The 26835-nt window shown below is 31.5% G+C and overlaps 2 protein-coding genes across 6 annotated transcripts in view; both read right to left on the reverse strand.

The window, feature by feature from the left end:
• LOC149486596 (uncharacterized) overlaps positions 1–26835 on the reverse strand; it is a 275063-nt gene that overhangs the window by 40420 nt on the left and 207808 nt on the right. The gene's annotated exons all lie outside the window — the stretch shown is intronic.
• IRSp53 (Insulin receptor substrate 53 kDa) overlaps positions 1–26835 on the reverse strand; it is a 132355-nt gene that overhangs the window by 9003 nt on the left and 96517 nt on the right. For all 5 annotated transcript variants that reach the window (XM_089698260.1, XM_089698261.1, XM_089698258.1 and 2 more), the window contains 5 exons: positions 4413–4488; positions 2123–2215; positions 1397–1458; positions 985–1056; positions 500–637 (listed from right to left, as the gene is read on the reverse strand). In XM_089698260.1, coding sequence (XP_089554386.1) covers positions 500–637; positions 985–1056; positions 1397–1458; positions 2123–2215; positions 4413–4488 — 441 coding nt within the window. The remainder of the gene's footprint in view (positions 1–499; positions 638–984; positions 1057–1396; positions 1459–2122; positions 2216–4412; positions 4489–26835) is intronic.

A 26835-nucleotide genomic window follows, 5' to 3' on the forward strand; every position in this document is an offset into this window, starting at 1 on the left:
AGGTACCACGGGCGAAGCCGGGGCGGACCACTAGTTAGTTTATATAAATCTGTTCTCATCAAGGATTGAATATTTAACGAAGCTGGTGATTTACCGCCCATTTAGATTTCAATTTATTTATAAATGAGAATCTACTGAGCGTGAATATTAAATAAAAATTAAATTGCAGGGAAATAGTGAATCAATGAATACATTCAGTTAATGCAATTATATTAAACATATTCAAATTAATATTTTCAAAATCAATTTGTGGTGATGATGTAATTCTCAAAAATTATTAAATATTCATTATATTTAAATAACATATGAGAAATTTTCAATAAACTGTCGAATGAAACATGTTTTAAATATATAATTATTCCCAATTAAATTAGATTATTTTAATTCGAGTCGTGTTCTCCGTTACCTGAAATAAAATCCTTGTCATTTTAAATAAAAGAAATGACAAAAAAATAAATATCACCCAGATTGAAAGACATTTTTAATTATAATGGTTTACCTTCATTTCTTTATCCATAGCCGAGCCGACCTTAGTCGCGTTTGTTTTCTTTTTTCTTTGTTTTTTAATTGTTGCAGCGGCTTTACTGTAACTTTCTGAACGCAGCTTGTGTTGTTGTAGAAACCTTTTCTGTTCAGACTAAAAATAAAAAGTTATTACGTGAAAAACAATATCAAAGTGAAGATTTAAAAAACGACTATACAATTTTAAATTACAATTTGAATCCGCTAACTAAAATCAAGAAACAAAATTGAATACGAACATTTGATACAAAAGCTTAAAGAAAAACACTTGTGAAATCAGGCACGAGAAAACAGATATTATTATATCACAATGTTATTCAACCATCACGTGTAATAGGATTTGTGTCTATCGGATAAAGAATCCATAGGTTGTCAGAAGTTTGCCTGTTTCGCTTATCCTGTAGACAATTCGGAAACACGTTGCCATAAAAGATTATGAACGGAACCATCTTATTGACCGACCTGTACTACTTTCGTATCTTTCTCGAGATTAGTTTCCAGGGGAACAAGTAAATCCACGTAGAACGCCTTCAGCTGTAACAAACAAACAAATTAAAGATTATCGCCTTCGCGGAAATGAAAAAGTTTTTTACGACAGATGCTTTATGAGAAAAATTGTTTGTCGCCGTCTGAATTAAACGCGAATGTCAATACTGTAATTATTTTCATAAATCACTTGAATTTCAAAATATTTATGGTCGAATTAAGTATCGTATATATTATATGAATTATTTTTCTATTGAAATATGATTTATACATAATGATCGAGAATATATTAATGTCTTATGACATATAGTTATCTATATTCAGTTATTTGATTGATTTCCTCATTTATTATATGTTATTAAGTTTTCTTTGTTATAAAAATACTTACGATATTCATTTGTTGGTCTTGAATTTCCCGGTACACCTCGACGACCTTCATAAGAGCGGTTCCTGTGAAAGTCGTTGCTATTAGATTTTTTTTAGTTCTCAAGTAAACAGTTTTATAAACCTGTTAACGAAGCATTCACAACATTTTTTATGATTTATCACACACCTTATTGAATTTTATTAGCCTTCTTTCATCCCGGATACGACCAGTTTTTTAAGAGTTGCGTTAAATTTAATTTCACGCTATTTCGTTGTTATATTTATGTTAATAACGAAATACTCTGTGTTATATATTTTAACTGTGACGTAATATCAAGTAGATATTGCAAAAAAGATAACAAGCTCTAACTTATTAAATATTTTCTAAAATTATAGAAATTACTTTACATAATCATCAAAACAAACATTAAAATTTAACAAATATTATCCATATCCAAAATTCTACACGTCGTTTCATAAATTGATATTTTTATAGTATCGGCTCTAGTTTCTAGAATATTAGATTATGTTTTTGCGTACATCATACATTCGATTACCTAATTGTTTGCATAAATGATGTAGTCAGTCATTTACTTGTCTCCTACTAATATTTACTATAACAGCATCATCCTTATCATTCAATTTAAAATACAAGCCTCATTGCCAATCTTAAGTAAATATAATATAGAATATTGGATCCTATATTTAGTAAAATAAGTGTGTAATTAGTCTGATAATATGTACTTACCTATATCAGCACAGCCTCCCCAAGTGCCTTGCTGTGCCTGTCGCCCCAGCTTGCCCACCGCATCTACATACATACGAGATGCTGCGGCTGCGCCTGTGAGAAAAATTAAGTGTTTTAAAATCATAAATCATTTCAATTATTTATATTTATAAAAGATTAAAAGAATTAGATAGATATTTTATGTATATTTACGTTTGTTTATCTTAAGATAAATTAAAAAAAATGGTAGGATAGCGACTCTACATCGTGTTGCTTGGAAGAAATCGTTAACAAGCGATAAAGCCGCCCTTTATACATCTCTATTATAAGCTATCTCAAACCATGTAACAAAGTATATTTCTATTTTCTACCGTAAAGAGTTTTTCATTTCAAGAAAAAGAAGAGAAATATAAAATATAGAGAAAATATAACTATAAAGATTTTTGATACCATAGAACTTTAATCAAAAACAGTTTGTTTCCTATCTGATTCTTTATGGTGTGATTTCTTTAAACTGCTTGTTGGGATTGTTTTTTATATGTCATTATGTCGACGGAGGACAAAATGTCCTTCAATATTTTATGGGCACTTCACTTTTATAGTCATGCCGATTTCTCAATGACAAAACACTAAAAATGTCTGCTAAATTCCGTTGAGTAATAAAGGATGTCTATATCCTTTCATCCTTGTTATGCAAATCGATTGCAAATATACATTTACTATCAAAAATATGCATAATAGCGCATAATAAGAGCAAGTATGTTACCTCGCCTTGCCCTAATTAAAACTGGTTGGAAGAAACATTAATTTCCGTCATAACAAATTTGAACTTTGCTCTTATGCCATAAATGGTTAAAATTGGAGCGGTAGCTATTATTTATGGGAATAAAAATGTGTCTTGACACAATTAAATTGTAATATAGCTTTTAATAGTGAGTAAACAAGACATTCATCGTATTACACAACGCTCAACTTTATTGCGTCTAGCGTCGGGCATTATACTCTAGATAAGCCAACGGAGACAATTTGGCACAACCTATGCCCCAGTTTCACAGCCAAACAAGCGCACTACACTGAGGTTTCGCATGTAGATGCACCCATTTGGCGCGTTATATATAAATTAATTATTTTCGTCCTCACTGAATACGGCCGAAGTAATGGTTCGATGCTATTTTTGTATGTGCATTGTTTCGGAATAGGGAAACCGAAGTATTTAATATCGTCGTGTGTAATGTACGTTGATATCATTACGTGATCTTTTATTCTACATACTTATTTGATACCTATTAGGGTACGAAATCGTAGTCCTTTGAACCAAATGAGATCCGTATGACATTCTATAAACTTTTATCTAATTATGAATTGAGTACATAATATATGTTATGATCATTAGTATTCAGTGCCGTATTACATTCTGTTATAGGCAATAGAAGTGAAAAGACTAAGTTGGTCGTCATTACCGAGATATGTACAGCATTAAAATGAAAAATAACCCAGATTTATTATGTCTTAATGATACTATTCATCATAGAAAAAACGTTCAGAGTTAAAAATATTTAAAACTTATGAAAGGCTGCTTTAAAATATTATTTTACTCTCAAAATATGAATTGGATGCAATGTAATTAAATGAGAATTTGTTAAATGTTATTATGTAACGTATAAAGCGTGGACTTTTATCTTTATCAATGTCAGCCTGGAATAATATGTATCTACTTTCAAAAGTTTGTTATTATATTTCAATATAACTGAAATAATAAATTTCTGAGAGCCTACTTAAAAATTCAATAATTAATACATATTTTAATGGAAATTCCATTCAACAATAATAATGGAAGTACCCGAAAGTAAGTAGGCACTGGATCGCATTAAAATCTAATTAACTTATTTACTGTTCAATACCTCTGTAATAATCTATTAATATTATAAAATTAGGACATCAATCATTCCGTGATTTTTTTTTGGCAACAATTATTTACGTTTTCCTAAATATAAGATAAAGTTACTCATAACATTAGCTCTTGCCAATGAGATTAAGTGGATCAAAGAGACTCACACAAAAATATGAATAAGTAATTGTTATGTTAATATAAATACCAAATGTACTCTGAATGCTATGTAGACATTACAGACATATTAGAACTGAATAGAAGATAATAATTAACCACTCATTACTTCATTAGGTATATAAAAAGGAATATTCACATTAAGCAGGTAATTATGAACAAACATACGATTGATGATGATTGAACTTTTATATTAAAACTTATTCGATGCGTAATATATGTATTAAAAAAGAAAAAATCACTTACCATGTAAAGCTTTCAAATACGCCTTCCCAGCAGTAATCATCTGCCGGGCACCTGGATTGAATTTATCCAGGATATTCTGGAACAAATAAGAATTTTGTTTACTGTGCCAAAAATGCCTACTATATTTGATCTTATACAGACTGTTATTGCCAGGACCGCACTCTATTATAAGATTAGGTTGGGACGCTCAAGCTAAAACAAATAAATCGCGGTCACCGCTTCGTGTGGCACGTCATTTTAGATGTAATATGACGATAGTCCTTTGGACGTAAAACGTAATTCGGAGTAGGAACTTTGTGTTTATGAAGCATAGATACAGCAAAAATATGCCTATAACAATAATATTATGTTGACCAAGAATAGGTTTTCCTCTAAAATCTAACAGAAAGAACTGGGGATAATTCAATTAACGCCAAGGATTTCTATCAAATGCATATCTTTTCTTCAATGTTTTCGAAATTAAAGCAAATCTGCAGAAAGCACGCAGTAATTATCTTTTGAAGCTTTTTGCGCTCAATATGCTAGTTTAGTGAACTCGTCTTATACATTATCGTGCCAATCCAAACTTTTCAAGTTGTTAATTCCTAAAGACTTTATTTGTGGTGACTATCGAGAGCTGGTGTTAGGAAAAATGACTCTAGTATTGTATATTATTTTCAACATACATTTATAAGCTTAACGTTTAAAATTGTGTATTGTCTAAATTTAATCTGACATGAGCACAGCAAAAGTAACAAAAGAATAAAGCTACATAACGATAACCATATATTTCCGTACTCTATCTACTTTTTATAGACAGTCGTTACTGAGGTGCCGCGGGTGCTTTTAAATCTAAAGGCGACATTTTAAAATACGCTTGCGGAATATATCGGTGTATTCTTTAAACTTTCAAGTGTAGGCGGCACTATTGTCAACTAGGTAAAATATTATCTTTCTCTATTAAAACATTATTTACGAACCATTTGTGAATATTTATTCACGATTTACATCTGAATAGTTAATTTAAATGGTATCCTTGCATTCTTGTTAGAAGCGTTATGTAATACTATAAGAATTCATAAATTATTCAACGCGAACAACAAAAAAAGGAATTTTAAAACGCCCCATGTTTAAATTGATTAAAATTACCATTTTGGTATAAAATGAACATTTTTATGTAACTAGTGTATGTTGGCAGAGAAGTTGGTAGTAGTTAGCAATCGTAAAGAAAATGAGGGCTTAGACCGTAAATAGACGTCGGCGTAGGAATGTGGCCTTTCAAGGATGCTGGTAACCTCGCCAAGGTGTGGCAAAGTGCCGACACTCACGGCACCACATTCCTTTGTAAATGCTGCTTGAGCCACTTCTTCGAAACCTAGATGTGTAATTACCAAAATTATATGCGGCTACCAATATTCGTTCGGACAGGCTTCCGAGATACTCTATAGATAGCAAGCTGAACTCTTGACTAAGCGTGTATAAAATTTACATATTTCAAAAACTAGTTTTATTATAATTTATTTACTACAGGATTTTATTTACTATGCATATTAAAATAAGAACTGCTTAAACTGGTTTAATGGCTTCGTTCCTAAACCTCATCTCATTATTTTAAGGTACTCCGACCATAATAATATAAGAAATATTACATACAATGCTATAAAACGAATTCTGGGTTCTAGAAGTGTAGTTAACACGTTAAGGGACATAAATACGACAGGTCTACGGCACAAAATGTCAGATTCCCTCGTCGTAATCCAGAGGTTATTGCCGCATTACAAAAAGCCAATGCATTTTCCCTTTTACCCCAATATCGCTGGCTTGGCGCGTGTTAGGCCCGACTACGTGCTAATGTTTTTTACGATCTTGTGAACTTAAAACTGCCTACGTGTACGCATACGAGATCTTCGAACAAACGTGATATTTTATCTTGTGTATTTTATTGAGCGTGATTTTTTATTACTAAACCATAAAACAGCGTCCAGGATACGTTTTAAATTAGCCGAGCCATACGCTACCGCTTTGGAAATGTCAGTAGCGTAGCTCCATAAAACCATTCTGTGATTTAGGTACAAATTGAAATGTATGCTCTCATATTAAATAATTTACGCCTCACTTACATTATCTATCATATATCATAAACAAAATATAATTAGAAACTTAATAAGTAAGCATGTAGAAGACGTTGTTCTTGTCTATTTCACTCTCAAGCGTTTATAAAATTGAAACGAAACACACTAGAGGTATCTGTCTCAATCTTCACGTTTGGCTCGTTCAATTCTAGACGATGACTGAAATATATCGCTTCTCCGTTGGGGCGGACAAAAAGATATATTTCACGAGAATCAAGCGAACGTTTTAAAATACCAATGCCCTATGTCGTAGGCTGGTTATTGCGCGAGATGCGTAAATCTTGGGGGAGCATTTCAATTCAAATAGGGGTGAGAATAGATGCGCACTTAGAATAATTAACTAGGAAAAGAATAAAAAAAGATTGATTGCCTGAATTTCCCAAGTTTTTGTCGCGGCTTTAGGGGTAATCATAATGGCTCTATCTTGCAGCATCATTTGGGCGTTGCGACAAATTAGCATTAATTGTAATGGGATATGAATGTTATTATCATCATCATATAGTATAGGTACATATAGGTAATTAATTAATTATACGCTGTCTGTGTACGGACTGATAAGTATTAGGTAGCTATGAGAAAAACTATTATAACGTACTATTTACTCAAGTAATAGAACTCAAATACATTAGAATTAGAATAGTGGTAAACGTTAATTAAGTGTTTTGACGATTTAAAAGCACTTCTAAAACAGCTAATCTTGTTAAATACATAAACGTTTAAGTTCTGATTTTAGATTTTGTATCTATTTGTTTGCGATTTTTTTTCCGAAAATTTTCAACCGATTTGATACAGTTTTCACTAATTACACACAAGTATTATAATATTTTCATTTGAAAAAAAATCTTAATTCTTTCTCGACAATAGAATACGTACTCGTAAGTCATAACAAACAAGCTAACAATAATTAGAATTCTCATATTACCTTACCATTAAAAACGTCAACACCTTTCAAACGACACGGAGCAACTCCACCCCTCTGATAGTGATCATTACCAATCCAATTTATCCGCACAAACCCTTTAGCAAAATTGCATAACCCAATTGAAACGGACGTATAATAAGTGGAATATTAGCATGGATAATTTTGTTCCTTCCAGAGCCCTTATTGCGAGCTAACAGATCCTAAAGTTATCCGGGCAACTCCATTCTATCCTCTTTATTTGTAAGGCACGTAGAACGACATTTGGTACAAAATTGCCTCGGGCAGACTTCGTGACGCGCCCACCCTTCGCTTGCGTCTTCCTAATGTCTTACGCACGCGGTCAATATTTTTGTCACACTTCTTATAAAATGAACAGAAGCCGAATCATATTACGTTTTTATTTCTACTTGTGTTTTTCATGTAAAGGTTTTTGTCTTTTGATTTGGACAGTCCAAATGAACAGTATTTGACTAAAAATAACTAAGTAAATGTAGTTGTTACCTTTGATACAGTTTCGTATTAAAACTTTTTATTATAGATTACTAAGTTAATATACAATAACTTTTTGACTAAAATCCCGCCCTCAAATTTGCCAAAAAAAAAGATCATCAAAATCGAAATTAATAATATACCTAGTTGAAAGTTTTAAGGTAGCAAATCTAAAAAAAACAGTCAAATTGAGAACCTGCTCCTTTATAGAAGTCGGTTGTAAAGTACAACAATATGCGCTGAAAAGACACGTTCAAAACCGATTTATCTCAAGGGTATAACCCTTATGACATGACATGATGAACTTAACTTCTATTCTACGCCATTTACTTTGTCTCATTTGAACCGTATATTTTGTCGTTCGTAGTAGGGTAAAGAGCATTGACCTCTCCACAGAGGAGTGAAAAATAATGAAAAATACAGCGCTCGGGATATACTTTATAAATGGTCCATTTTTATTTTCAATTATTTTGTTATAGAAACAGCTACATATTTTCGATTATACTTACAGGAGCGAAAGAAATAATAAACATTATACTTTTAAACATATTCTTTACTCCAAAGGGTTTTATTTCAGTCCTCATTTATACAGAAATGTTTAGAAACATCCTAACTAAAACATTTCAATCCAATTTTTCGTAATGGATGAACCTGCTCTAATTACAGTTTATTAAAATTTACATAGCACACTGCATATACGTACACCTAACTAGTCATAAACCCTCACTCTCTTCGCAATATAAAACTTATTTCATAAACGCATAGACACTTGACCTTCTTCCAGCGAAAAAAGTTACTGCGCTATGAAATATTAAAAAATGTAAACAGGCTGAGACGCTGCACATGCACCCAGCTTGCATACGAGATGTTTGGTGAACACTTGTTGCCACTCGACACTACGTGACAGCGCTGTTTGAGCTAAATACATAACTATTATGAAATAATAGGCAACATTACACTATTTAGACTTGGAGAGCCCAAGAACGTGTACGTAACTCAAGTTCAGATGTATTTATGTAAAATGTCATTGACTAATGTTTTTTATATACTAAATTAATTGCAATGACATGGCAACCTCGGTATGACAACTCTTTTAACAAACTCTACATTACAATAATTTGGCTGTCAAGTTATAATTTATCATATTTAGGTACTTATAGTTTCTGTCTTATATTAATTCTCTGATGGAAAACACAAATAAAAGAAATAACTTATAATACGAACAAAGAATTTGCTATTTGCACAGACATTAATTAAACGCCCGCCCTACGTTCCTTGATTGTAAAATATTGAAAGAAAGGCAACTGTTAAATTCCAATCTATATTTTACTTCTATTTGAAGGAAGTTCTTAACGTAATCACGGCGTGCAATTTGTTACCGATTCAACAATGCATCTCTTAACTTCTTCGCTAGGGAAAATAAAAGAGTCCTTCTTAAGTTCGCTAAATGAAGTTGACTACAAAAGGCAGAGCGAGGCGTAATTCAAATGAACGCGGGCGGCACCGAGCCACCGACCGCTCTCTGCTTCGATTCCGTTTGAAAAGTTTAATTTTTACAGAAGTTCTCGGCTCGGAATCGAGTACTGAAGTTTTGATTCAAATTTGATGATTAAATGTGTCCTAAGTTTTAAGCTTACTATTTTATGAAAATGGTATTTTTAAATAAACGTACTTAGGTAACGATATAAGAATGTGCCTATGTTTGAGGAGGATTTTGGAAACATTTTCACTAGCTGTCATGTAAGTGATAGGCCAAATCTCCTACTTTATCTTCTCATTTATCTTTCTTAAATAAAACATTATTTAATGTTAGTGAATTAATTTTATTTTTATGTTTTAAAGTGAAACTTTTATTACATCGTCTCAAACTTTTTGGTCTGTGTAGCGCATGTCGCGTGTATCGCGGCCGGCAGCCGACCGACACGCGACATGCGCTGCACAAAGCAGTGTTCGGAACCGTTCGAACAGTTTCACTTTTACCGTGGTTTCATAAAACCACACAACATTTTTTTTTCACATGTTCACACTTAATAGCTATAATTAAGAACATAACAAAGAGAACCGCGGAAAACCTTGTGTTTAAAACTTACATATCTATCAATAGTGTATCAAATAACAAGGTTAGCTTCAGTCACGAGTTAACAACTATTTATGTTTAAACAGTAGTCCATTGTTAGGTTGTAAATATTGGACTGGAGTTGCTATCATTTCTAGTTTCTACGTATGAGTGCCCCAAGGTAACCGAAGTTTGTTTTAAGGCGAGTATTACACGTAAATTTTCGTTGTAATTTACTTCGTTGTACATATAAAGTAAAACTTCAACAAAAAACGTAAACACAGTTCGTTAACGTACGTAAAGTTTATGCTGTCACTCATGTCTCAAAAGATAAACATTACCTAAATATCTATTAACGGAAAAAAAATATAATAATATGATATTTTTATCGATTCTTGGAAGAAATGGAGAACTAAAGAAATTCTGTATGGAATAAGAAAGTAAAAATTTAATTATTTTTCTATTATCTATCACAAAGAAATTTAGCCCTTAATTATAGTTCCAAGATATTAAATTCCCGTAAGCTTAATTTTAATTAACTTTCTTTTCTGTAGCCAGCTTCGTCGTTGACTCTGCGAAGTAAATCTGCTAGTTAAATATAATCTGCGTGATTGCGTTCTAGAACCAATTAATTAATAGGAATATAAAATATATTTATTGTGTAATGTACCTAAGCTAATGTAATCTTTGTCACGACTCCGGCAACAACATTCATCATCCGTAATATGATGTCACTACGGCTGATGCAAATATTTCTTTAGGTTATTATATGAACAACGGCTGTATACTTACAGTACTTTATTTTGTTTATCTCAAATTTTATTACATACATAACATATAAGAAGTGAGAGTGCATAAAAAACAGGTCTGTATGGTATCTACTACATAATAAAATGTATAAGAACGAGTAGTACTAGTTTTTTGTTTGTGGTTTGAATTTATTTATGACCATAAGAAAAAATAATAATGTTCTAGATAAAATTACCTATATAGATAACTAGATACAATCTGTAGACAACTTTGAGTTTAAACGCCTAGAATCAGTTTTAATATAATTTTTGTTGATCTTAATCACAGCTGATGTCAATTACAAATTATGTTTAAATGATATAATTAATATATTTTCAGACGTGTTAAAATGTTAAATACTTTGATAGCAGTTAAACGTTTTCGTTACAATATATTATATTCGAGATTAAATGAAAAATTTATTTAAAACAAACCATGTCATAATGAGTGTTTATAATTATATCAAAACTATTATACACGCCTTTGAAATTAGTCCTTTAGATAAATATCCGGCTGCTATAAAGATTTATATCTTATAATAATAGATATAAATCTTTATAGAGCCTGTCGGTGAAAGGGAATCGCGGATAGCTGTAATTGCAAATAAATTAGCATTTACTCGAATCCCATTTGTTTCCCTTTCTTTCATTAAACGCAAACGAAAATATATTAATTCCATACATTTATAGGCTCGGCTCGAACAAGTTTCCAACATTAATGCGTGGAACATTCATGCTTGTTGAAAATATAACTTTTCAAGTGGGTGAACATCATACCCACTCCGTCTGCGGTTTATAATGAAACAAGCGAAACAAATTTTATTGAGGTATGCTATTAATTTGCGGTTCTGTTGTGAATACATTGTCCTGCGTTACGTGATCTCGTCATCAAGGAATTAATGAAGAATTCCGATTGTTTATTGCCTTCATAATATTTTATGAAGGACTAGACAATTATTGATATACATATAATATAGGTATTTAGATGTTTTTTTTATAATATTATGTAAAGTTAAATTAAATTATTTGGAAATTTGCTGTAGTTCATGTTTTTCAGAAATACAGGGATATTCGTTTAGTTTGTAAGGATTAAGATAAGATTTTAAACCAACGCAACGAGGGCATTTAGACTTTTGTGACTAGCGCTCTTTTGTTGAATAAAACCAACACAAAAACAAATCGATCCATAGCAATGTTACTGCGAAGTGAGAATTTCCGTCTCTGTAATATTTCTCCAGACATTTTCTCTGTAGAACTTTATATTTTCCTTGAGAACATTGTTGCTTCTTCATATTAAACCCACACATCAAATGCACTAGGAAAATGAACCAATTAAGTAACAAACACTTCTTTATTATATCTTAATCTTCTTAATACTATTATAAAGGCGAAAGTTTGTATGGATGTATGGATGTATGGATGTTTGTTACTCTTTCACGTAAAAACTACTGAACCGATTACAATGAAATTTAGCACACATATAGAGGGTAACTTGGATTAACACATAGGATAGGTTTTATCCCGGAAATCCCACGGGAACGGGAACTATGCGGGTTTTCCTTTGAAAACGCGGGCGAAGCCGCGGGCGGAAATCTAGTTGTTATTATAAATGCGTAATAACATCGTAGTAGTTACCATTATTATCATAAATACTTGGACATGGTATTGACGCGCATTACTCGACAAGCTCACTTTAAACCAAGTCACGAATCCACACAGCCGCATTCCAAACATTTTATTCCCGTGAGCCGTAATAAACACAAAAGATCGCTAGCACACGATATCTTATCTATAATCAAATAAAAAATTACTTGGCATTCAAATTTTAACGCTAAATGCAAATGCGACAAACATTTCTTGGTATGCTCGTATCAGAAACATAAAACTATTTTCCTGTACTAAACGATTCACAACACTATGTAATTTTTAGCGTACTACGGAGATACAATCTTAAAAGGTTTTAAAATTTATAACACACTCCATGTAGTACGGCTTTTAAATTTTTATTTGAATCTCCGAGAAAAATTTTCTATCGCAGAAAATTTAATTTGAAGTGACTAGAAGAAACTTTAATATCATCTATTGTGTGTTTGTACTGTCTGTACATTTCAAACGAAATGAATTCCGGCGCCGGTCTACAAGTTTTACCGTAATGAAATTCTTTAAATATTCCTGTATATAAAGATTATACGTTTAATATTTTGCTCAGTCTTCAGCCGCTTTATTTAGAACCCCATGGGACGATTAAAGTATTAAAGGATGAAAGTTTAGGATTAAAATTAAGGTGATTCGTGTCATGGTTATGGTTTGTATTAATGTACATGTTTTCTATAGGTCATCAATGAATTCATAGGCAATATTTAAAATTTTCTTTATAATTCTGATACTGTAAGCTGCTTTTTAAGCTTAATTACGTAACGTCCATATTATGTATATATATTCGTCAATTTGTTTGTCTATCTATTTGGGAACAGGATTTAATGCACTTTCTGTATCAGTGATATGAACCTATAACAGTTGAAATAAAAAACATTCAGTAACAAATTAGGTAACTTTTAAGTTTACAGCATGATCAGCACAATTTTTTACGCTTCATTTGTAGCAGTTTATCTCAATGATATACCAGTAAAAATCCTATTATTCACGCGTGATCAACTCGGCGAGCGAAGGTCGATTGTAATCATAATTTAATAACTCATAATATCATGTAAAGGGCGCTCAAACGTTAACCTTAATGCTCTGTTAAGGCGACGTACACATGTATTTGTTTTGAGGGTTTATTGATATGTTAAACGGACATACACAAGCGGTCGAGTAACAGTACCGGGCTATTAATCGGCCGGGGCACGTACGCTTTACAACCTGTCGTGCAAATATTTATCCACATTGGATTTACGTGTTAACCGCCCGAATCGTAATCAGCCTTAATTGGGGAGTGGAGAATTATCTTCGAACGTAGATGTTCTAGAAGCTAGATACATAGAGATTAAGAGATAACCGTGTTAACGGCATGGAATTTTTATACTATCTAAAACTAATGTTACCTATGTAGATCCGAAAACGTAAATCTTGCATTTAATGAAGATTTGTGCCTAAAATATTTTTATATTATAAGCTATCGTTATTATTATAATATTACAAGCTATCTGAGCGAGCTCCATGGAATCTTAAATAATGTAGAGTAACAGGATACGTTTCAAGACACACTATGATAGATTTTAAAAACATTGTAATTTATGACGACTGTGAAAATTTAACATACATTATTATATGCGACCTTTAATAGCATGAGAGGTTTTTATTTGGAATAAATATACCGTAGTAAAAATTCCCATTGATGGATATCTATGAAATGGAAAGTAACTAACGTATTATAATTATTATTAGCACAAAATCTATCGAATTATCCTTTAAAATCTGCTTATGAAGAAGGAGCCTTGAACGTAACACTCAACTTAATTATGTTAGTGTGACCTTTAATTTTCTTATTTTATCAGACCCGATTCCATTTTCTTAAGAAATTAAATAAACTTATTAAACATATTTTGTGAGTAAAAGTTTTACTCAGTAATATTCATAAAACGGGTATAATTTTCAATATAAAACAGAATTGTGATGCATTTCCTAAACCTAGTATACCAAATCAACTATGGATATGTCTTTTTAAATCTTATGAATAAAGTATTTTTTTATGAAAGTGTTACCAACATGTTGTAATTTAATTAAAAAGTGATACAAAAACGTTTTTATATTTGTTTGTATCAAATAACTTAAAATAATGATACAAATATATGAGCTTATTATCTTTATTTACGGTTTTATAACGCACTCTCTTTTATCGTTCCGTGATAAAACTTAATATAAGTTTAAATGTTAAGAAGTAAAATAATTTTTAATTATCTTTATGTAAATAAATAAAAGTAAAAGGTCATAAAAATGTACAACAAATTATACATCGACGTCGAAAGTGCTAATCAGATATAAAAGTCGTTCTGGTCCAGTAAATAAACATTTTATCGTTACATGAAAATTCCAATCAAACTTCAATAACTCAGGTTAAATTGGATGTTAAATAAGGAACTAGTTTGTGTGTTCTTTGAATGAGGTGAGGAAGTTTTGTAGAGAAGAGCAAAGCTTGGAAAATGTTTTAAAAAGTAATATTTTTATCTGAAGCAGGGGGTGGTAGTTTGTAATACACGGGTGTATAATGAGCCTTATAAACATACTAGCTTTCCGCCTTGAAATTTCATTGTAATTGGTTCAGTAGCATTTGCGTGAAAGAGTAACAAACATACATACATACATACACATACACAAACATCCATCGTCACAAACTTTCGCATTTATAATATTAGTAGGAAGGATAGTAGGATTACAACATTCAAACTGACTCTATGAATTAAGATAAAAAAAGTATTCAATTAAATTTTAGTGAAATTCTTGGTCAATGTTAAACATTATGTAAATTAATGCAGACATTTATTTTTATTTCAACGAATAAAAAGCCATGTTACCAGATTCCCGACGTTAATAAATACCCAAAACAATTTCTGTTCTGTTAAATGCTTTGTGCGAAAAATACAAACACAATATTCGCAACACCAAAAATGTTTTAATTGCAAACGAATTGTTACAACGAATATCTTAATCCAATTAAATGCTTGAGAACCATTTATTTACGTCTAAATCATATTACTTTTTCCGAGTGAGATATGCTCGGAATGCGGCCTCCATTCGAGCTTCAGTCATTCCAAAGGTGTGTTGAGGCTAGAATTAAATATACCGGCGTGGAGCGTTGTCACCAATTTGTACCGTGTCACCAAGGTGTTGTGTACAATTCCGATTTCGCGCTACCATATCTACCGAGTATTTCACTTAGAAAGTATGAAGACAATAGGTAAAACGTTTAGACAAAGCATCGATACTTGTCGCTTGCGGAATAGTAACGCTATTGTTGTTCAATTGCTAATCATTCTTTTGCGTTAGGAAATAACTAGACAAGCTTCAAGTTTTTTGGAGTTTTTAGCCGGCATAACTCTATTTTTTGTCATTAGTCTTCTATACATTTCTAAATGAGTACTTTTGCAACAGATGGTTTCAAGAAAGTAGGTAAATTGATTTATATCACTTAATTAACAGTATTTGCAGAATACTTCGTTGTCAAGCCAAGACAAATACAATTTAAAAGGATGTCTTCAATTTCGGCGAACAAAATGTTTATATTTACTCGTGACTTCAATTTTATTGTAGCGAATACTCTTGTATACTTATCGAGATCGTAGCCCGAGGCAAAATAAAAAGGAGCTCAGATTAAACTAATTCTAAGAACGTTAAACAGCGTTGGATTTTATTTGTTTGCGTTGCGAAAACTCGAGCAATCCGAGCCGTACGTCGTCCTTTTGTCTCCGAACTGGTAATTAAGAAAATATTTCGTGTGGAGTGACTAATTTCCATTCGTTCGAGATGAGACGCAAACTGTGCGTTGATGGTACAGAATGTAGGCAATTACATAAACGACAATCAACGCTACAAAGACGTTAGGAAGGGAAAGTCGGGTAACGCAATTACACAGATATGCCACGTTAACACCCTCCACCCTGCAATGTGACGGCCTTAATGCTGCTGTATAAACGCTTCATGAATATATAAGTTCTACGGAAAGGAAGACATGCAAAAAATACAAGTCATTTATTATCCGACTAACGATCTGCTATTGATGATTACAGTGTAAAAGTTATTATTTAAGACAACAAGAAGAAATGGAAAGTTTCTTGTTATGAATGTTCTAAGATGATTTTGATGTCCTCAATAAAATTTTATTTAATGAGTATCATAAATGACTGATCGATAAAAGTATTTCAATGGATAAACGGTTTCTAAAAATCAAAATTGGCAATAGGTAGCACGGGTTTGTTGTGAATTTAAATATACTTTAAAAATAATGTAAGGAAGTATAAAATTCACGTACACGCATAAATTTGAATAAATGTAGATGAAATTTCAACTTGATTTCACTATTTTATATAGCAATATATTGCATAAGGTTGCTATCTAGATGTTACTCTATTTACAAGTTTTGCATAAAAATTGTGAAGTATTACATCAAAGCGTTAACTCAGGATACAATCGCGGTTACAAAATTATGAAACAATCTTGTTCGGTACCGCACAACTTAGTTTTAGTTTTTAGTCGAGGGTAATGACTTCCGGTTAACCGCTTAGATACTGTCACTACGTGTTTCACAGTTTATGTAATGTTTTATTTAAATTTATACATAGGCCGTACTGTTATGTAATATAGCAAATTACTATTAATGTAGGAAGCGAACGAGGAGATTCACAGAGAAAGTGGTATATGTTATTGCTATGACTGCATAATGTACCTACGTGACTTGTGATGTTTGTTTTCAGCTCATTTCCTTGGTTATGGGAGATTGGAAGGTGTTTACATATTGCATTTGATACAGACAAACGGTCATAGTTACTTTATTTCCCTTGGCCTTTATAAAGCTAGGAGAAATGAGATCGTATAAAGGAATTGTACCTACAGTTATTTTAGGTTGGATATTTTTGTTATCTTATGCGATTTTTACGAATTTGAACATTTACGAATGTAATATCATGTAATCATTTCCTACTTTTCATATTTTGAATGCATTATATATCTTTATATAACTCTTTACGAGTACATATTTTAATTAATATATTTCAATATTGATTAATATAGTAGAAGAAAGCAAGAACAGATAAAAAATAAATTGAAATCCTGGAATATTAAGTAGTACGGTTTAACTTGAACGAATACAGATAAATTATTTCATTAGTTGCTCTGTCGATGAAGTGAACAAATCGTTTATTTCCTTTGTCTTATTAATTCGAAGCAAGTGCAAGTCTAGACTTCTTTTTGTTCTGTCAGCGAAGTAGTTTTTATTAAAATTCAAATACAAATTAAATAAGTTGGAAAGAACTTGCGACTTATGTAAATGGAACGAAATCTGAGTTAAAACCTATAAATAAACTAGGGTAAGACAAAGTATATTTAATATATTTGATCGTTTGTATTCATAACAATACTAAGCAAATATTACGTTTACATGGAGTTATATTTTTGGAGAGAAACGAAGCGAAACAATTATTCCAAAACTAGGTAAAAAGGAATTACTTAATTTAAAAAAATTTCGTTCGGTAAGTTTTATATAATTTATTTTAAATACTTTTCATACTTCGGAGTCAGGCCGTAACATTGTTTTCAAGGTTCTATTATAATATCTATTTTAATCTGTAATAAATCCATACTAATATTATAAATGCGAAAGTAACTCTGTCTGTCTGTCTGTTACTCAATCACGCCTAAACTACTGAACCAATTTGCATGAAATTTGGTATGGAGATATTTTGATACCCGAGAAAGGACATAGGCTACCTTTTATTGCGAAAAATGTACCTCGGGCGAAGCCGGGGCGGACCTTTAGTAAAATATAAACATAAAACAATTTATGTAGAGCAAGCTAAAAATACTTCAGTTCATATTTAATATTAAAAGAACAAATTAATAATATGGAAACGTCGTTTGCCCTTATTATTAGAAGAAAACAGTTGCTCTTCGTTGCCTTGTCTCATTATGTCATGTTGAATTTTCCTATGAGGAAAATACTCTATACAATACAAAGCTGTTAGAACAATTTATTTGATCCGAAGCTATTCTTTTGTTGCTGTTGATTTAATAATTACAGCAGAAAGTAATATTATATGTATAGAAAAAGACATTAATTTTGTATAACTATGTATTAAGATTGTAGTATATTATGATACAAGAAATATATTGCAATAAGTTATGGGATAATTTTAATAATTACCCGCTACTACATGTTACAAACTAACTTACACACAAAGTCAAAGATTAGTAACTCAATAAAGACTGAAAAGTCAAACGAAACAGCAGAAACAAATTGAGTTTCCACCAACACACTCATAACTAGATCATCACAGCACACGTTGATAAATTAAAAACTTTTTCATAATCAACAAGCACACAAAGCGCGAACGAGCACGTTTCGCATATTTAACGTTGCTCTACACTTTGAAATTTATTCAACTAACTAAAATCCATTATAATAGGCTGTCTGCTCTCAGTGGGATGTTGCTTCCACTTTTCAGTAAACATGTGAACGAAAGGAAAAAAACATTGTTTATTGTTAGATTACAAAAGGGAAAGCATGACTCGAGTTAGGCCGGCGTTTATAAAATAAATTTTCTTTTTAACTCAGCCGGGGTGTGGTTACTTTGCTCGTATTTCTTTCAACATTATTTATTCTTTAATAGGATCCTGTTGTTGCTGTGAGAAAATCGCTTAGGAAATTATGGAAATGTATGTAGGTATTTTATTTATGTGACTGCTCCATTGGTTTAATCTTTATATTATTATTTTCTTCTGTCTCTTGCTGTTTAATGACAATAGTAAAATAGCAGTATTCTTACTTACTAGTAGATATTATTTTGATTGGGTTGATATTAATACAAAAATATTTGATTTTAATTGATTTAACTTTAGGTAATATCATTAAAAAAGGGGTATATTATACATTTTTATTAACATAGAAGTGAAGCTTTTCTTCCAGTACATAATAATCCTTCCATACAAAAACACGAACTTCATGAACTAAACATTCAGTCGAATTGCAGCAGAAAATTAAAAACTACAGATGCAACGTTAAAAATGTTAGGAATCCTATTCTTCTCAGCTCAGTCGGAGCTTGAAATTCTCCAGTTTGTAGAATGTAGTTGCCACTTTTGTTGGTTGTGTGCCAATCACGTCCGACTCTGCCCGGTAATTTCCCCAATCGCATCGGCTTGGCGGTCGGACCGTGTATTTTTATTTTGGCAAACTTACGAGACCATTCTTCAAAACTGCTCTAACAAAACTATCACAAGTTTACCCTTTATCAACATACTTCATGTTTTATATTAAAGCTGCTTTCGAGACAATTGAATCTCATAAAGATAATGCACAACATACTCTCTGATAAATTTAATCAAAACAAATCCAATTTGATGTACTTTAAAAATTCGTTAACAAGAAATCACGTCATAATCCAAATTCTTTTCATAACAAGTCGGCTTCATTCGCTGTCCTAATAACTGTCATACAGATTTAATATCACATCTCGCATTTTGTACGATTTCCACCGCGAGGCAATTTCCTTCCTAAAATTGTATTTGGACGAATTCGCGTCAACTAAATACATATGCGACCCAAACGACAAATTTAATTTATATTCTTTATTTCGTAGAATCAAATGTGTTTCCGCTTTTACGACGTTTGGTATCTGTGTCATATCTAATATATTTAAGAGGCTTATAAAGTGTAATTTATTAATCCGCAGGTGGTTTTGCCATTGTTATTTATGAATATAAAATAAAAATATGATGAGTCATCGTATAATAAGATGTGAAATAAATTTAGATTTGAAAGTAAAAAGTGCAGGACACGGTTGAAATTTATATCCTTTCTCTTTGCGACAAATATATCGGCGAGGCAAAAATAAAGGATGTCACATAAAATATTAAATGTTATCGTCTGCGAGTACTACGTTACGTTCGAACGTGGATTCGTTCTATCGAGTTCATACATAGACAATGGTTGTTAAGTTCGACATGGCAAGCAAAAGGGAGACTCGTAGCATAATGATCTGCAACCGAGACCGCATTCTACTCGTTCAATGAATGGAGTTTTGCAAAATTTTCGTCGTCTTATTTCAGCTCAGTGCAGGGCAATTTTTACTTGAAATGAAGATGTACTGTTGGCTTGTATGCAAAAACTGTACGTAATATCCTATTCATACATATTACATTTACCCATTGTAAAACTATCCAATTCAAATATAGACGGTTAGATTTTGTAAATGTTGTAAGATTTGGCATAATAACATTTTTGATCAATTATTATAGGAGACATTTATCCTTTTTGAGTTATAAGAGATTGCTCCGATAGTAGAGTTATACTTGACCGATTTGATAGCCTTGGTTTTTCTTTTATTCCAATAAGTATTTATAAATAAAGTATTATAAATTAATAATTACCAGTCGCAAAATAATTTTGTAACCGGAGATTGCTTTAGATGTAACGTGCGCATATAAAACAAATGCATCCGAGTTTCGTTTTTATTATGCACATGATACAATTTTACAAATTGCGACAATAATCACATATTGCAACACATTATAGTCTCATGTACTACATTTACTTGCAAAATGACAACAACTATGATTGATGCTGTGGAACTGATCATTTGTGTTACAATTGTAGTAAATCTGTGATACAATGCAGCACTGTGTTAACATACCATGAATATATTAATCAATGCTTGGACCAATATAAGAATTATAAGGATAAATCAAATATTACAATTTATTTAATTATGAAATCTATTTTTTTAAATAAATATAAAATAGATGATATTTAACAATCGCAAAATCGCACATCCTATTTCTGCTTATTATGTGCGACATATATGATAGAAGCATATTTTTTGACCATTTCTTTTAAAACTTTTAGGCCAAAATGGTAAGGTAGCATAACAACAGAAAGTAATTTGGCATGTATAACTTTCCATCGTAAATATAATACGCTTGTAAATGTGCCCTGAAATAGTGTCTCCAGAGATAGGACTCGGCCATTCTTATTCAAATAGGTGCAGCCGCAGATTTACCCAGAGGAGGCATGACTGCACGCCGCCTAGCGGTGAAGCCTTTTGTGACATCGAATTTATTTAACCTAATTTCTGTATTAATTTATAAGTTTCATTCATATTTCGAACTGGATTATATAAGCGCTATAATTATATTCATTACTTTATGTTTGTTTGCATTAACAATAAGTACGGGTTCAAATATAAAAGTTGAAAGGAAAAGAGATTAGATTTCATTGGGTGAATAGTTTGCATAAAATATCCTGAAATATTAATATATACAAGAGTTTTCAAAAAGTGTCGAGTTTAAATTATTTCAACTTGTTTTGATATTGTTTGTACCTTATTGGCAACAAAAACTTAAATATACTATTAATTTCCATGTTCCGTAAAAAGCAAAAAATGTTATAAATGTACATAAAAGTTAACCTTGCATTTGACCGTACATTTCAACGATTTAAAAATATAATAACATCATACCTACTCTGAGTCATTGTTATTCTAATAAATGGCGATGCTGTATGTACCATGCCGAATTTTTTATTTAGTTTGCCATATAAAAAAGCTCTAAAGATAAATTGGTAGAATTCTACCTAATAGTTTCTAGCAGATGGCAACTTGCGACACAAATTCTTAGTTTCGCTTCATTCCTTTTTGGAGAAGTCATCACAATACCGTGTCAATAGCTTAACAACTTTCTCCTTTTTATATACCATTGTGAGACTAATTTCACTCATTTCTTTTCGACGTCTCAAATAAAACAATACGGCGAACAATTTCCTATTTTTATTTATGTTAACTGTTTAAGTCATGAATGAGGCTGCTTCATTCTCTATTTAGACCAACAATCATTTCCTTAATTTGTTGATTCAATTCGTATAAAGTCGTAACTTTTATTTCAAGTGCTACACTCGGTGAAGTCATATCTAGAAACATAAACGTATTATCTAAAGGAAATCACGCGGCACATTCAGTTTCCACCCGAAACAAACAGACGCAGCATAACGACGAAAATTTACATTAGGCTGGTTTAATGTCGCAAAGCAATCTCATTCCTAGTAGGAAACCGGCTTAAGACGACCACTGAGCTTTGACCTGTGGGATAGACCGTTCAGCATAATTGGACTAGAGCAAGACAGGTCACATGGAAATGGTCGTGTGTGATATCGCAACAAAGATAAATTTGCCGCATATCTCGAATGTTACCAGCGCACAACCTTGACATTCTCAATTTCATAAGAGAAAAGACATAACGCAAATGCTTTTCAATTCAAATTACGGCATATCTTAATTACGCGGGTATTTAGTTGAACGCGAAAGGTATTTCATTATGTTTTAATTTAATATTTCGTAACGTCTCCATGAATATATAATTTTAAACTATGTTCAAAGCAATTAAGAGCAGTCGAGCTTAAAATTTAGTCTAGACGAAAACTATTCTTACGTAATCATTTAAATGGTTTTGTAACAGAAAGCATCTTATTTGTAGCATGCTTGTTTATATATTTTATTATTTATATTAAAAGCAAATACATACATTATACAACTTTACTACCTGAATATAATATTTACCTCTCTCTTATTAATGTCTGAAGATAATATTGTACACTGAAATATACTTATTAATATTTTTATTACGATTTTTTTTAAACTAATTGTATCCCTGATCAGTCAAGGAACAAACAATAGCACTGAATAAAATTGAAATGGTAACCAAAAGGAAATTGGTCGGACGTGTATGATGTTCCCAAAGACATTAAAATTGAACAGCGCAGTAAAATTTCCCCTTTCGATGTATAACGAAACCTTTATTACGGCAAACTTCATTTCACATCAACCATTATATTTATTGCTTAATTTCTATACGAAACGTACGAAATTTAATGGATACAGTTGATGAAACTTAGATAATTAGATAGATATATATTTTTAAGCTATTGCATAGCTTCTATCGCGGGCCTTGAGCGCGGGGACCGAATCCAGAAATTCCGTAACGAAAAAACCTCACGCTACCCACTCCGACGGGCACGGAGGTGTGGCTTGAAGGCAAAGCATGCAATAGCTTTACCGCGGCAGTCCCCGAGTGCCACACGTCTTTTTTTAAATTTATACTCATAATATTTCTAAACTAGCTGTGTTTTACCCGCATTGCTCCTCTCCTATTAGTCTTAGTATGATGATATACTTATATACTCTATAGCCCAGTGAAATAATTTTTCAAACCGAACCCTTGGTCTCTGAGATGAGCTAATTCAAGCAAGCAAACAAACAAAACTCTTCAGTTTTATAATATTATTATAGGTAGGGACGAATAATAAATATGACCTGATTTTTTTAATTAATATAATAATAACAATGAAACGTAACTTTGATGTCTTAAGTTTTGGAAAAATTATATTCCAAATTATAATCCAGTCTGGAAGAATTTTCCAAAGCTTAACTTTTATTAAAATGATAAAGAAAATTAAAAACAGTTTGACCTGAGATGTTTTGAAAGTTTGTAAAACCCATTTCTTTGTTTACTTATAACAGAAGTGCTTTTTGTAAATTGTATAATTTACAAAAAAGCTCTTCTTCTGAGGTTGAAAAAGGCTATTAAATGGAGAGTCTTTTAATACAACTTTATTTATAATAATATAAAATTTTAATACCTACTGAAAAGTATATCTATTAATAAGAAATATCCTAAGAATCCTACTCCTTCTGAGAATTTTTTTTTTATTTTTTTTTTATTGTGTGATAGGGAAGCGCTTGACCACGATCTCGCCTGATGGTAAGCTGAGATGTGGCCTATGATGGAGCGCGCTTCCCTAGAAGGTACCCGTTCACTCTTCGCTTGAAGGAAAAAACAGGCTTTTGAGTTTATATCATCCCACAAAGACGTATTATATTACCTACATTAGATCTATTAATCAACGGCACTGCTCCTGTTTTATGAGAGCTTTTAAATACTCATTTTTATTAAAATTCTTATAAGGCAAAGCACAAAAACAAGAAAGTATTTTTTATATTGAATACACGTATACACGTGTTAAGAAACGAAAGCTAAGGAAAATAGATTTATAAATAACTTGCGTTGATTTGATAGAGATAAAAGCGAGTAATTAAATCGATGTACCTTAAGAAATTTATTACCTAAGTAATTAATTTAGTTCTAATTTTTCATGTAACGGATTTGGTGGTCTTCTAATTTACTCCGTTAAAAGATATTACTTCTAAAAAAGTGTAAAGTTTTTTCATAATAGTACATACATAGTATAAAAACAAAGTCACTTTCTCTGTCCCTATGTCCCTATGTATGCTTAAATCTTTAAAACTACGCAACGCATTTTGATGCGGTTTTTTTTAATAGATAGAGATGATTCAAGTGGAAGGTTTTTAGTATATAATTTATTATGTTTTAGACAAAGCGGGCGAAGCCGCGGGCGGAAAGCTAGTTAATAATAAGTTGATATGTAGTAAGCTCAGAAAAAAGTCACGAGGAATAAAGCAAAAGAACCTTGTAGAAATGCATTTTGTTAATTAATTATTTTAAGATTTCCCATACAACTTTCACAAAACGACAAGCCATTTCACGAAGGAAATTTATGTATAGAATCTATAAATATGTTATGTAAATTAAACGCTTAAGACGATATCATCCGCAAGCCATTTAAATTAACAATCTGCATTAAGTTATAAATTATTATCTTTCGTAATTATTATTCATGAAAACTTGTAATACTTGTAATTTAATTAAAAAATAGTTATGGAAGCTACCGCATATCTAATTGCTACAAATTATTTTAATCTCTAGTAATAATATGGATACAATCACAAGTATGTAAAATATTCAAAGTTAAATGATATAATAAAGTAAAGAATGTGAATCGATATCGTTCCTACAATATCAAATGAAATAATCAAATATTTTTATCGTTTTTCCGGAGAACATCTTTCGGGTCAAATAATTTTTCGACGCCATCTTTCAAAGATCAGAAGAGAAGTAATATGATCTATAGAGCGGCATTTAATTTATTTCCTAATAATCTGTATATTTATTTTTATCTGGGCCTGGAAATTACTTCGGGAAACTTGATATTTTACGAGTCTTCGAGTGATCTGAATTGGTCCTAGCTTTAATAATCTTTAAAAAGTAATGATTTAATTTTGAAAATTACCTAAGTATAAATTTAGCAAATTAATTTTTTAACTGTCCGTTAAATATTCGAAAATTAACTCTGCAATATTGTCACAGGAAAGTGAATAATTAACGTCTAAGAAAAAGAAACTTCGACTTTTTACGTAAAAGACAGATGCTCTCTCTTAACCCGCCATCATCCAAAACGTCTATGACCTTTCGGGCCGTTAATAGCCTTATTTATATTCAACGGCAGGCAATCTCATAGATATAAAGCATAATATACGTAAAAGAGTAATAAAACGAAAGATATATCCGATTCCATCGGAATGTGATAACGCATTTAAATAATGATAAAACGAGTTAGAGAAATCGTCTTCGAAGTATTGACCATTTGACCTTGACATTTGACATTAACCAAGTATACGCGCTTAACACCTGTGTTAAGCGCGTATACTTGGTTAATTGTATGGTCTTTTCACTTTTGTGTAAGTACAGACCTTTACGAGTGGAAGACAACGTAAAGGTCAACATTACCGTTAAAAGCTACTATAATTAACGACAGACATGTTTTAGGGACGGAGTTCCAAGCTTCGATAATATTTAAACGTTCTGTTGCAACAGATAGTATTTAAAGACACCTTTAAGTTCAATATTTAACATTTCTTTTTTTATAAAATAATATAATAATAAAAGTTTTAAAGTACCTACATGATTGCGTCTCTATTAAACCGATAATGACTGAAAAATCTATAATTTACAGGATTCTAATCGGCAACTTTAAAAACAATGCTTTAACGAATTCACTAATTAATCAATAGAACCTGCATCACGAGCTCAAAAAGCAGGTCTCGAAGGACCTATTAGGAATGTAACCGCTAAATAAGGCCAAACCAGCGCAGCAGGCTGGCCTACCCTTTCACTTCTCATAGAGATCTTAACTTGCATTAGAAATCAGGAACTTTAAGCACTCCCATTAAACAGGATTTTAATCAAGATCTCATTCATTACGAATTTCTACTTTATTCAGGTGTTCAAGACAAATAGTGAAACTTTCTATCGTAAACTAACAAGAAAAATAACAGATAGGTTTCAATTTGAAAGCCAAAATAAATTATATAGTGTGTTACATACTGTGAAATTAAAATTCAATATATTTTAATACCAATTTTGCGTCTGACTATTATAATATTTTGTAAATGAATTAATCGGATTAACAGGTTCGACGAGTTACATAATTTAATTAAATA

The sequence above is a fragment of the Colias philodice genome, chromosome 8 (genome assembly GCF_061535455.1).
Source record: "Colias philodice isolate Cphi_HAF_F1 chromosome 8, ilColPhil1 Martin Lab GWU primary, whole genome shotgun sequence".
In the NCBI taxonomy this organism is placed as follows: domain Eukaryota; kingdom Metazoa; phylum Arthropoda; class Insecta; order Lepidoptera; family Pieridae; genus Colias; species Colias philodice.